Source organism: Hipposideros armiger, unplaced genomic scaffold, assembly GCF_001890085.2.
Source record: "Hipposideros armiger isolate ML-2016 unplaced genomic scaffold, ASM189008v1 scaffold_1138, whole genome shotgun sequence".
Lineage (NCBI taxonomy): Eukaryota > Metazoa > Chordata > Mammalia > Chiroptera > Hipposideridae > Hipposideros > Hipposideros armiger.
The window spans coordinates 105,916-119,982 of NW_017732488.1; the positions used below are offsets into that span (position 1 = coordinate 105,916).

The window sequence follows — 14,067 nt, forward strand, 5'->3', positions numbered from 1 at the left end:
TATTGAAAAAAGATTAAGAAAATAAATCTAATGAAAGAATCATATTTATTATATTATTGACTATACATAGTTACAAAGTCAATGTAGTTACAATGGTGATTATTATGATATTAAGTGATATTAAATACACATGCCCACAGAAGACTTTCTACTCTTTTACCATTTCCACTTGTCTCACCTATATACTTCCATTTGATTTTTCTCCTATTATTGAACCATCTTTGGTCCCTGAAAATGTTCCATTGTGTCCACTGGCTTGCCCATACTCAGAAACACTTATCTTCATCTTCATCTTCCCCACAAAACTCCACTGAAACCTCCTCATTCACTAAGACACTGAGAGAGAAGAGCTGGGAAACATGTTGGTGCCTTAGGCTGAAACCTAGTATGGATAGATAGGTAGATAGACAGACAGATAGACAGATAGATTAGTACAATGGAGGAATGCTTGATAATGTGACTGCAACCAGACCCTCAATCTAGATCCAGCCAGATTTGGGCCAGAAGAGGGATTGCATCACATAAATCCCTCCAGAGACTTCTGATCTCTCCCTTATGCCTTAGGAGTGCCAGGTCCTAGAACAGGCCATTGCCCTTCCTTAGGCAAGCATGTAAGGTTTTTCACCCCTTATCTGGGGTGGGCCATGCCCCAGTACCCCCATCCATCTTGACCTTTCCTATGTAACTCCTGAGTGCCTGCCATGAGGCATGGAGGATATCCATGTCATCTTGCTGCCACCCAAGACAAGTCTCATATGTAAGTTCCCTTAATAAACTCTTAATGTAATGATGGAGTTGTCAGCCTCTTTCTCTGGTCTTTTGGCTCTAGGAAATTTTATATAATAGGTAGGTAGGTAGATAGGCAGATAGATAAGGATATAGACAGAGACATATAGATATACTAGATATACTAGCACTAAGCCATAAGACAAATATTTCTGGAATATTAACTTTTTCTTTAACTGAAGTAACCTGGTGATAATCTGATCTCTCTCTGTCACTGAATACATCACCATTGCTGGCTGATACGTAAAGCCTTGAAACTTGGCTATTTGAACTATTAAAGTTGGACATGGGAGAGGCACCAAGATGTTGAGTTGCTGAGGGCTACAAGGAATAGATAGGAGAAAACCTCCCAAGGAAACCTAACAATATTCTAGGTAAATAATGTAACAATTGGCTGTGCTGGAAATACTCCTCTCATTTCATCCTCATCATAATTATCATGCCATATCACAGATATCACATATCACACTAGAAGGAGATTATGAATTATGGCACTAACAATTTATGGAATTTTATATTTAAAAAATCATTTATATATAGACTTAAGCAACTACCCAGGGGTGTCTTCCATGTATTGGCTAGCTTTCTAAACTATTGGGTTGTGGGAAAAGTCATGATGCATTTTTGCAATGAAAAACAGAAAAAATACATCGTGACTTTTCCGACAACTCAATATTTTGATTTTATAATGCTTTTATTCCACAATAGCCATATCAAAGAGAAAGCGAATATAAAGAATACTATACCAGCTTTAAAATTGTTTTAGCCTTGAAGGGATGCATCAATTCCACTCATATTTTATTGGACAGATAAAAACATATTGTCACCTTTACCTTCAAGGGAGAAAGGAAATGTAGTTCTCTTGGGTATGCAACAGAAGAGGATAAACAGAAATATTGTCAGTAAGCAGTAAAATCTACCATAGAGATGTAAACAACATCAAAATCCATGTGAAAAACTGTGCAGCCTGTTAAATAAGAATATGAGCTAAGGGTCAGAGTTCTGGGTTTGAATTCTGCTTTTGCCACTTGGTCCCTTGTCCCTGTGTAACTTTGGGGAAGTTTTTTTTTAAGGTCTCTTAAAGCCAAAATTTTAATTTTCTTACCTCTGAAATGGGGATCATAATCCTTCATATTGGGAAGATTACATAAGATAGTAGATAACAGCATAATCTTACCATATAATGCACACTAAAACATCAACTATATCTTGATATGTATTTTAATCATACTTATCCAGTAAAACAAACAAGCAAACAAAAAAACCAAACCAACAAACAAAAAACACTGTTGGTGACACACACAAATCCACAAACCCATAGAAATAAATTGAGGTGAACAATCAATAGTTTAAGTATTCTAAACCAACATTTGAGATAACAAAGACACAGTAAATGCTTCAAATCCAAGTTTAGGACTCATGAGTGTGGAGGTAAGAAAGATGACCAAGGACATAATTTTTGGACAGCAGATAGGGCAGAAAGGTCATCAAACAAATTATGGGGAGGTTAGTTGTTTAAAGTGTGTTGAGGATAAAGAGAGAGCAAAGTCATAGACCGTTCAGGACTGGATGAAAGAACAAGGTGATTTGAGAGATTCAAGAGGAACAACTTCAGAATAAAAGTTTCTGCCACTGGTACCCACAAAACTTCTCAGAACTGGGTCCAGTGGATCTATCACAGACAAGAGGCTACTCTACTGAGAAGCCTCCCCAGGGCCCCCTTCACATCTTTGTTCCTCAGGCTGTAGATGAAGGGGTTCAACATGGGCGTGACTACTGTGTACATCACTGAGGCCACTGAAACTTTCTGGGGAGAGTGGGTCACTGCAGAAGTGAAGTGCACTCCAACACCTGTCCCATAAAATAAAGAAACAACTGAGAGGTGAGATCCACAGGTGGAAAGTGCTTTTTGCTTTCCTGTCAATGAGGACATCTTCCTTATGGATGAAGCAATTCTTGAGTAGGAGACAAGAATCCCCCAAAGGGGGAAAACACCCAGCGTACCAGTCATAAAATATAGCAGTATGGTGTTCAGGAAGGTATCAGAGCAGGCCACCTTGAGAATCTGTGTCAGTTCACAGAAGAAATGTGGAATTTCAAGAGCTCTACAAAAGCTCAAATGCATTGTCAAAGAGGTATGGAGGAGGGATATTATGACACTAATGAACCAAGTAATAAAAACTAGCAAGCCACAGAGCCGGGGGTTCATGATGACCGTGTAGTGCAGGGGGTGACAGATGGCCACAAACCGGTCATACGCCATCACGGTCAGGAGTAGAGAGTCCACGATAGGAAAAACCATGGAAAAATACAGCTGAATGAGGCAGTTCATATAGGAGGTGGCTTTGTTCTCTGTCTGGATGTTCACCAGCATCTTGGGGACTATGGTGGTGCTAAAACAGATGTCAACCAAGGACAGGTTGGAAAGGAGGAAGTACATGGGGGTGTGGAGGTGGGAGTCAGAGCTGATGACCAGGATGATGAGCAGATTCCCAAGCACAGTGACCAGGTACATGGACAGGAAGAGCCCAAATATGAAGGGTTGCAGTTGTGGATCATTAGACAATCCAAGGAGGATGAACTCAAAAATTCCTGTTTTGTTTCCTGCTTCCATGTAGTTGATATAACTTTGAAGGAAGAGACAAGAACAACATGATTAGCACAAATTGGCACCCTCCACATAATAGAAACATTGACCATGCCCTTAACTCAAATTGATCATCTTGTCTAAGAGTTGGATCTCCAATCACTCATAAATGGAATCCTAAAAAATGGAGTCTCTTATTTCAACATCCCACCTTAAGTATTCACTTTATTACAATGAAACCAAAATGGAATCCTACAAAATGGAGACTAGAATTCCTGGTTTGGACAGATAATTTTCAACAAAGGAACCAAAAACATACAATGGGGGAAAGACAGCCTCTTCAATAAATGCTTCTGGGAGAATTGGAAAGCCACATGCAAATGAATAAACTAGACTGCTATTTGTCACTGTGTACCAAAATTAACTCAAAATGGATCAAAGAACTAAACATTAGACCTGAAACAATAAACTGCATAGAAGAAAACATAGGTACTGAACTTACAGATCTTGGGTTCAAAGAGGACTTTATGAATTTGACCTCAAAAGCAAGGGAAGTAAAAGCTAAAATAAATGAATGGAGCTATATCAAACTAAAAAGCTTCTGCACAGCAAAAGAAACCATCAACAAAATATAGAGGCAACCAACCGAACTGGAGGAGATATTTGCAAACAAAGCCTCCAATAAAGGCAAATATCCAAAGTATATAAGGAACTTATACAACCCAAAAACGAAAAGACAAACAATGCAATTAAAAAATGGGCAGAGGGGCCGGCCGAGTGGCTCAGTTGGTTAAGAGCTCGCTCAAGAGTGTGAGCTCTGAGCAACAGCTGTTCAATTCCTAGCCCGAGCTGAGCTGCTGCAGAGCTACCAACAGGCGGCAGGATGGCTCAGCTAAAAACAAACAAACAAAAAAAAAACATAAAAAAAATGGGCAGAGGACCTGAATAGACATTTCTCCAAAGAGGACATACAGATGGCCAACAGACATATGAAAAGATGCTCAATGTCACAAATCATCAGACAAATGCAAATAAAAACCACAATGAGATATCACCTTACACCAGTTAGAATGGCTATCATCAACAAGACAAATAGTAACAAGTGTTGGTGAGGATTTGGAGGAAAAAGAACCCTTATACACTGTTGGTGGAAATGCAAATTGGTGCAACCATTATGGAAGGCAGTGTGGAGGTTACTCAAAAAACTAAGAATAGAATTACCATATGACCCAACAATCCCTCTCCTGTGTATATATCCAAAAAATCTGAAAACATTTATCCATAAAGATGTATGTTTTCCAATGTTCATTGCAGCTTTATTTATGGTGGCAAAGATATGGAAACAACCAAAGTGTCCTTTGATAGATAATTGGATTAAGAAGATATGGTGTATAGGGGCCAACCGAATGGCTCGCTGGTTAAGAATTGGCTTGGGAGTGCGAGCTCTGAGCAGCAGCGCCATGGGTTCAGATCCCACATGGGCCAGTGACATGCGCCCTCTCAGCTAAGATGCTGAACAACAGCTCGACCTGGAGCTGGGCTGCTGTGAGTCGCCGGCAACGGCATAGGCTGCAGTAGGGCTGCAGTGGGCTTCTGTGAGCTACTGCGAGTGGGCAACAGCCAGTGTGAGCAGCTAGCAGCCACCATGAGCCACCATGAGCAGCCACCCAATGGCCAGCGACTGACTGCCTCAGCTGGGAAAAGCACAACGATTACAATACCAACATGGGCCAGTGAAGCAAGGTCCTCCACAACTAGACTGAAGAACAAAAGGACAGCAACTTGCCTGTTCCCCTTCCCCGACTCCCCAACACTGTTTCCCTCCCCAAATTCACCAATAATATCTTTAAATAAAAAAAGATGTGGTATATATACACAATGGAATACTATTCTGCCATAAGAAAAGATAAAATAGTACCATTTGTGATAACATGGATGGATTTTGAGATTATTATGCTAAGTAAAATAACTCACACAGAAAAAGCTGAGAACCACATGGTTTCACTGATGGATATAAAACTGAAAGCAATAAAAGAACAAGACAAACAAATAAAGAAACAAAAACTCATAGACACAGACAACAGTTTAGTGGTTACCAGAGGGTAAGGGGGAAGGGGCGTGGTAGATGAGGGTAAAGGGGATCAAATATATGGTGATGGAAGGAGAACTGACTCTGGGTGGTGAACACATGATGTGATATATAGATGATGTATTACAGAATTGTACACTAGAAATGTATGTAACTTTACTAAACCATTGTCACACCAATAAACTTGAATAAAAAATTAGATTATTAAAATAATTGTCAAAATAAGAATGAGTTCTGTAAATGTGATAATAGTATCATATTAATGTTAATTTCCTGATTCTGATCATTGTACTGTAGTAATGTGAGGAAAATGTCCTTGTTTTTAAGAAATACTAAAGATTTAGAAGGAAAGAGGTACCATATCTGCAGTGCAACTTACTCTCAAATGGTTCTGAAAACACACACACACAGAAGAGAGAAAAAGAGAAAAAATAAATGGATGAAGAAAAAAATAAAGGTGGTAAAAATGTTAACATTTCAGGGATCCAGTAAAGGATATACATAGGAACTATTCATATTGTTCTTTCAACTTTTCTTAAATCCAAAATGTCAAAATTAAAAGTTAAAAACACTTTCATGCAATGCCCAATAGTACAGTGTATAAAAAAGGAAGGAAATCCATCTACTAGATGTCAGCAAGAATTGGACTTCAAAAAACACTGTAGCTCAGGTAATCTCTCCCTGGTTTAGAGCCCACATTCACACTCACCTAGAAACCTCAGCCAGAGGAATTTAGTCTAAAGTGATCCTGAATGTATTGTACCCTAAGCCCCAGGCAGAAGCAAAAAGAAATCTGCTCTGAAAGGTGCTTTTATCTGAGGATTTTTGCCTTGGTGTCCATAAGGGAGGCTGGTCTGTGAGTTTTCTTTCTCTTAACACCTTTTCCAGGTTTGCCAGCACATGCTGGTTCCTTCCAACCACCCAATCTTATTAGGCACAACACCACTCTTTCAATCTCTAAGTTCCAAAATTTTTGCCTTCTTAGGAATCCTAAAAATGCTATGATTCTTCCCCTAGCCATGTCTGTGCAAGTTCTGCCCTCTCAGCTGGTGTGCTCCACCATGCTTTTGTCTTCCTGTGATAATTCTTGTCCTTGTCTCTCAGGTGGAATATCACTTCCTCCAAAAAGCCTTCCTGAACACTCCCTGCCCACCTAGTACAGTCCTATTGGTCTTTGCTTTTATAGCCCCCTGTATTTTTCTTCATTGCATAAGTAATAGTTATATTTTTGCATTTACTTATGAAATTATTTAATTAATATCTGTCCCCCTCATGACTGAATCATAAACTATACAAGTTCAGATCACATGCTTTAAATTTACTTATCCTGGTATTCTCAGTGCTTTGTTCTCAAAATGCACAGAAAGTTGAATTAAGGTTGAAACCAAAAATTATCATATATAAACAAACAAGAAATCTACAAGTTAATTTCACATTGACTATATATGCAGCAACCTGAAAAAGGAGTAAAATGAAGTTATCTGCCTGATAACACACTCCCTTATGAATTAATATTCATCTGAAAAGCGCAAAAATACTTAATATTAGAAAGTCAGGTAACAAAGTATTTGCATGAATAGATCAATGCAGAAAATAATGATACTTTCAACATACATACATGTAATAAAATTTAACAGTCATCTATGGGAAGGGAACAGAGTAAAGCTGCAGTCACATAGACTAGAAGGATGCTGCCTCCAGGTGATAAAGAATTGCTAAGTTAAACCAAGTGTTAATCCAAGACCCATCATTAAACCCTAAACAAAAAAAAGAAAGAAAAACTCACAAGAAGCAGAAAGGGGAAATTACGCCTGCTGTTTTAATTATTTAACATTGTTTAGAAATATATAGCCTTCCTAGACTCAATCATGAAGAACTGGAAAATTTAAATAGACTGATCAACAGTAAGAAAATTGAAACAATCATCCAAAACCCAAAAGCAAAACTCCAAGACCAGATGGCTTCATTAGTGAATTCTACCAAACATTCAAAAGTATTTAACACCTGTCCTCCTCAAGCCCTTCCAGAAAACTGAAGAAGAGGCAATACTCCATAACTCATTTTATGAGGTCAACATTACCCTGATACCAAAACCTGATAAGGATAACAGAAAAATAGAAAACTATAGACCAATCTCTCTGATGAATACGGATGCAAAAATCCTAAACAAAATACTAGGAAATCAAATACAGCAATACATTAAAAAGGTTATACATCACAATCAAGTGGGGTTCATTCCAGGGTCACAAGAATAGTTCAACATACAGAAATCAATCAATGTGACATACCACATAAACAAAATAGATTAAAATAATATGATTATATCAATAGATTCAGAAAAAGCATTTGACAAGATAAAACATCCATTTATGATTAAAACACTTAATAAAATGGGTATAAAAGTAAAGTACCTCAACATAATACAGGCCATGTATGACAAACCCTCAGCTAATATACTTAATGGTGAAAAACTGAATGCTTTTCCTTTAAAATCAGGAACAAGACAGGGTTTTCCCATATCACCACTGTTATTCAAGATAGTATCAGAAGTTCTAGCCAGAGCAATCAGGTAAGAGAAAGTCATAAAAGGCATCCAAATTGGGAACAAAGAAGTTAAATTGTCCCTATATGCAGATGACATTATTTTTTATTTAGAAAACCCTAAAAACTCCACCAAAAATCTAATAGAAAAAATAAACAAATACAGTAAAGTTGCAGAATACAAAATCAATGTACAGGGCCGACCAAGAGGCACGTTGGTTAAGAGTTGGCTTGGAGGCCGGCCGAGTGGTGCGTTGGTTAAGAACTGGCTTGGGACGCCAGAGGGCCCCGGTTCAGATCCCACATATGAGGGCTGGTGACACTGCCCTCTACAGCTAAGATGCTGAACAACAGCTCAATCTGGAGCCAGGCTGCCGTGAGTTGCCGGCGACGGGCATAGGTTGCAGCCCCTGCTGCAGTGGGTTGCCATGGGCTACAGTGAGTAGCCAGCAGCCAGTGTGAGTGGCCAGCAGCCGCTGTGAGCGGCCATCCAGAAGCCGGCGACTGATCTGCCTCGCCCGGGAAGAGAGCAATGATGGTGCCAACTTGGGCCAGTGAAGCAATGTCCTCCACAACTAGACTGAAGAACAAAAGAACAGCAACTTGTCTGTTCCCCTTCCCCCAATTCCCCAGCGCTGTTCCTATCTCCCAATTCCCCAATAAAAATCTTAAAAAAAAAAAGAGTTGTCTTGGGATGCCAGCTCTGAGAAGCAGGACCCTGGTTCAGATCCCACATTTGGGCCAGTGACACTGTGCCTTCTACAGCTAAGATGGTGAACAACAGCTCAACCTGGAGCTGGGCTGCTGAGAGTCGCCGGCGATGGCGCAGGCTACAGTGGGGCTGCAGTGGGCTCCCCTAAGCTACTGTGAGCAGTCGGCAGCCAGCATGAGCTGCAGTGAGCTGCCAAGAGCCGCCATGAGCAGCCGTCCAGAGGCCGGTGACTGATCTGCCTCCACCCCGGAAGAGCTCAATGATAATACCAACATGGGCCAGTGAGGCGACGTCCTCCACAACTAGACAGAAGAACAAAAGGACAGCAACTTGTCTGTTCCACTTCCTCGATTCCCCAACGCTGTTCCCCTCCCCAAGTTCCCCAATAAAATCTTAAAAAAAAATCAATATACAAAAATCCATTGCATTCCTATATACTAACAATGAAATTTCAGACAAATAAATGAGTTTTCCAATTTTCTTCTTGTAATTGATTTCTAATTTCATAGCATTGTGGTCAGAAAAGATGCTTGAAATGATTTCAATCTTGTTAAATTTATTGAGACTTGTTTTGTGGTCTAACATGTGGTCTATCTTGGAAAATGTTCCATGTGCACTTGAGAAGACTGTATATTCTGTAGCTTTAGAGTGAAATGCTCTAAAAATATCGATTAAATCCAACTAAAATGTCATTTAATGCCACCGTTTCCGTGTTGATTTTCTGCCTGGAGGATCTGTCCATTGGTAACAATGGTGTGTTGAAGTCTCTTACTATGATATGCTACTGTTGATCTCTGTCTTTATGTCTGTCAAAATCTGTTTTATATATTTAGGAGCTTCTATGTTGGGTGCATAGATGTTTACTAGGGTTATGTCTTCTTGTTGGATTGAGTGCTCTTTTTTGTCTTTTATTGTAGTCTTCATTTTAAAGTCTATTTTGTCCAAAATAAGTATTGCTACTGCAGCTTTTTTCTCATTTCCATTTGCGTAAAATATCACTTTATAGACTTTGTAGATGCATGACCAATGAGTTGTACAACTGAAGCTGAAGTAGAATAATATTGTATGTCAACTATAAATATATATACATATATGTTTTTATAAATAAATAAATATTTCCCCACCATGGGAGGTGAAGCATAGCATAAGGAAGATAGTCAACGGTATTGTAACAGTTACATAAGATGTCAGAGGGGTAGTAGCTTGGGGGGTAGGTTATCACCTTGTGAGGAGTGTAAATGTCTAACTATTATGTTGCTTTGTACACCTGAAACTAATAAAAAAAAGAAAAAAATCCTTTTGCAATTGCAAAATACCTAGGAATAAACTTAACAAAGGGTACAAAAAACCTATACACTGAAAACTATAATACATTGTTAGAAGAAACTGAAAAAGATACAAAGATATGGAAAGATATTCTGTGTTCATGAATTGGAAAAATCAATAGTTAAAATGGTGACATTACCCAAAGCAATACACAGATTTAATGCAATCTCCATCAAAATCCCAATGGCATTTTTTTCAAGAAATAGATTTTTTAAATCATCAGATTTGTATGGAATCACAAAAGACCCCAAATAGCCAAAGCAATCCTAAGAAAAAAGAACAGGTTGGTGGTATCACACTCCCTGACTTCAACTTGTATGACAATAATAAAAAAAGCATGGCATTGGCAGAAAAATAGACACACTGATCAATGGAATATAATTTAAAACCCAGAAATAACTGCACATATTTATGGGCAGATAATTTTCAATGAAGGAGTCAAAAATATACAATGGAGAAAAGAAAACTTCTTCAATAAACAGTGCTGAGAAAATTGGAAAGCCAAAAGAATGAAACTAGACTGCTATCTATCACCACATACCAAAATTAACTAAAAATGGATCAAAGACTTAAACATAAGACCTGAAACAATAAATTGCATAGAAGAAAGCATAGGTACTAAACTTATGGACCTTGGGTTCAGCAGGATTTTATGAATTTGACCTCACAGGCAAAGGAAGTAAAAGCAAAAATAAATAAATGGGACTGTATCAAACTAAAAATCTTCTGCACAGCAAAAGAAACCAAAGAGGAAACCAACCAAATGGAAGATGATGTTTGAAACAATGCCTCTGACAAGAGGCTAATATCCAAAATACAGAGGGTGTCAGAAAAATGTACACACATTTTAAGAAAGGAAAAAACTGTATTAAAATTGTAATACTCAATATATACTGATAACAAAAGATGAATACAAGTCACGTCTGACTTCTGCAATTACAAGAGGTGCTTGAAGTTACCATCAGCATAATGTTGATACAGCTTATTCCTTTCTTAAAATGTGTATACTTTTTTTGGCACCCTCTGTATATAAAGAACTTGGACAACTCAACAACAATAGAAAACAAACAATCCAATTAAAAAATGGGCAGAGGACCTGAACAGATACTTCTCCCAAGAAGACATACAAATGGCCAACAGATATATGAAAAAATGCTCAATTTCACTTGCTATTAGGGAAATACAAACAAAAACCACAATGAGATATCACCTTACACCAGTTAGAATGGCTATCATCAACAAGACAGATAATAACAAGTGTTGGAGAGGCTGTGGAGAAAAAGGAACCTTCATACACAGTTGGTGAAAATGTAACCTGGTAGAGTCACTATGGAAAATAGTATGGAGGTTCCTCAAAAAATTAAGAACAGAATTATCATATGACCCAGCAATCCCTTGTCTGGATATCTACCCCCAAAAATCTGAAAGCATTTATCCATAAAGATATGTGTATATCGATGTTCATTGCAGCATTATTCACAGTGGCCAAAACATGAAAACAACCAAAAAGCCCTTTGATAGATATCTGGATAAAGAAGATGTGGTGCATATGTACAATGGAATATTACTTGGCTATAAGAAAAATGAAATACTGCAACAACATGCATGGATGTTGAGATTATCATGCTAAGTGAAATAAGTCAAACAGAAAAAGTCAAGAACCATATGACTTTACTCATATGTGGAATATAAAACTGAAAGTAGCAAAGGAACAAGAGAAACAAAGAGGCAAAAACTCTCAGACATAGACAACAGTTTAGTGATTACCAGAGGGTAAGCGGGGAGGGGAGATAGAAGCAGGTAAAGGGTGTCAAATATAAGGTGATGGAAGGAGAACTGACTCTGGGTAGTGAACACACAATGCAATATATAGACGACATATTATAAAATTGTACACTTGAAACCTATATAACTTTACTAACCTACGTCACCCAAATAAGTTTAGTAAATAAAAAAATAAAAAACAAAATTGGTTACTATCAGCTGCCAATATGATTACCTTCTTGGAACACTAAAGAAAACCAACTTAAACACAGTTATAACTAATCAGTGTCATCAGCTTTTTTATGTTTCTGCAAACAATCATTAGGAAAGATAACAGGAACAAAAGGCCCATTCACAATTGCAATGACAGCACAGATAATACCTGGCACATAGTGGGTATCCAGTATATATCTGTTGACTCAAAGAGTGTATATAAGCTTGTATAAAGCAAATGATGATGGGGCTGGGGTGGAAACGCAGGTACTTTACAGGAGCAGAGGTTCTCCAATTATATCATGCATCAGAATCATCTGGAGGGCTTGTTAAAGCAGATTGTTGGGTCCCATCCCTAGAGATTCTGTCAGCAGGTCTTGGATAGGGCCTGAGAATCTGCAGTTCCAACAAGCTCCCTGGAGGTACTGCTGCTGCTGCTCCAGGAACCACACTTTGAGAGCTACTATACTAGGGAAGGATAAAGAAGCTGTTAGCAGGTGGTTTGGAAACTTTACACTTGATGAAATGCCAATTCCTTTTGACACTGAGGAAGTCACTAGTTCCAGAATGAGGTCACTAGTTTCCATCAGAGCTGGAGGTGACAGAAAACAGCTGCAGTGGAATCTAAAAAGACATAAATAACCAGAGAAATAAATTCTAGAGATTTAAAGAAAATTGTCATGAGACATTATCAACTGTATTACTTCTTTCCCCACCACTTTTACAATCCTTCTTTTCATACACAGTACTCACTAAGACAGGCAATTCACTCCACTGGCATTGCTTAAAGAAATGTTTGTACAACCTCTTTCTCCTCTGCGTGTTGGATGCTGAAGACAGACTTTCCCAGAGAATGGTGGGGAGATGGGACCTGTCACAAAGTCATGTTTGTGAAAGACACAAGTGTGGTCTCCTTCTGGTCAGGCATCACTGAACTATGGGTGGTGATGCTAAAGAAGTATTTATGATTTCTTAAGCCTTGGGAGAATGATTTCTCATTGTTCCTCATTAAATAAATTGTTCCTCTGATTTTCTGCTCTTGAAGTCATTCAACTCCCTTTGGGAAAAGAGCAAATGGCAGAACTGAATGTGTGTGCTATTTCTCTCTCCAGGAAGGCCACTTTGGAGCCAGATGTATCTCACTGACCCCCTGGGCCTCTCCTTCTTGGAAAATCTTTAATCATGATTGATTTTGCTTTGGGGAAAAGAGGTTCCCCCTCAGGAATGTGTCTGTGCTGCAAAGACTCATCCTCCTGTAGTCAAAGTACTTACGTTCTCAAAGTAACACAGAAGAAAATAGAGATGCATCTGTCTCGTGAATCCCTTGTGACTGTATTGGGACTGGATAGGCTACATGGTGGTGGACATACTGTGGAGATAAAGTCATATTTCAAGAGAGAGAGAAAAGAAACATGTAAAATGATGGTATGAGGTCAAGTAAAATATAGGCTGAACAATAAGTGTTGGATTTAGTAACATGGAAAACAATAGAAGAAATGTGCTAAAGTGATGGGGAGGAGTCTATTTATAGTGAGTTTGGGAGTGACTTGGCAATGAAGAAATTGATTTCATGAGTGTAAATATTATCAAGAACTTTTGATGTGAAGAGAAAAAGAGAGAGGATAGTACTATAAGATATATATATTTTCATTTTGGACATGAAAAATATTTAAATGGCAAAAGAAATGCTCCAGTTGATTGTAAAAAATTAAATTGATTCTCTGATTTACCACAAAAGTTGGAGTTCTGCAATACGTTTTTTTTTTTTAGCTGAGCCATCCTGCCACCTGTTGGCAGCTCAGCAGCAACTCAGCTTGGGCTGGGCATCGAACTACTGATGCTCAGAGCTCACACTCTTGAGCAAGCTCTTAACAAACTGAGCCACTCGGCCAGCCCTTGAAATACATTTTTAAATGAATGAATTATTTATTTTATAAATTATTTATTTTTTTAAATTATTTTTTATTATGAAATACATTTTTTAGAATTAGTTTCAGCTGTACAACACAGTGCAATAGTTATACTTTTTACCCCTCAAAGTGACAACCA

General features: G+C 38.2%; 1 protein-coding gene across 1 annotated transcript; it reads right to left on the reverse strand.

Moving 5' to 3' along the window:
• Positions 1-2,461: 2,461 nt before the first annotated feature.
• Positions 2,462-3,403, reverse strand: LOC109376485 (olfactory receptor 7D2). Its single transcript, XM_019632411.1, has one exon. It carries the CDS (start codon positions 3,398-3,400, stop codon positions 2,462-2,464), a length of 939 nt encoding a protein of 312 aa, XP_019487956.1. The 5' UTR covers positions 3,401-3,403.
• Positions 3,404-14,067: the final 10,664 nt, after the last annotated feature.

Excerpts from the sequence above, each read along its gene's own strand:
- LOC109376485 (XM_019632411.1), bottom strand. The coding sequence starts at position 3,400 with ATGGAAGCAGGAAACAAAACAGGAATTTTTGAGTTCATCCTCCTTGGA.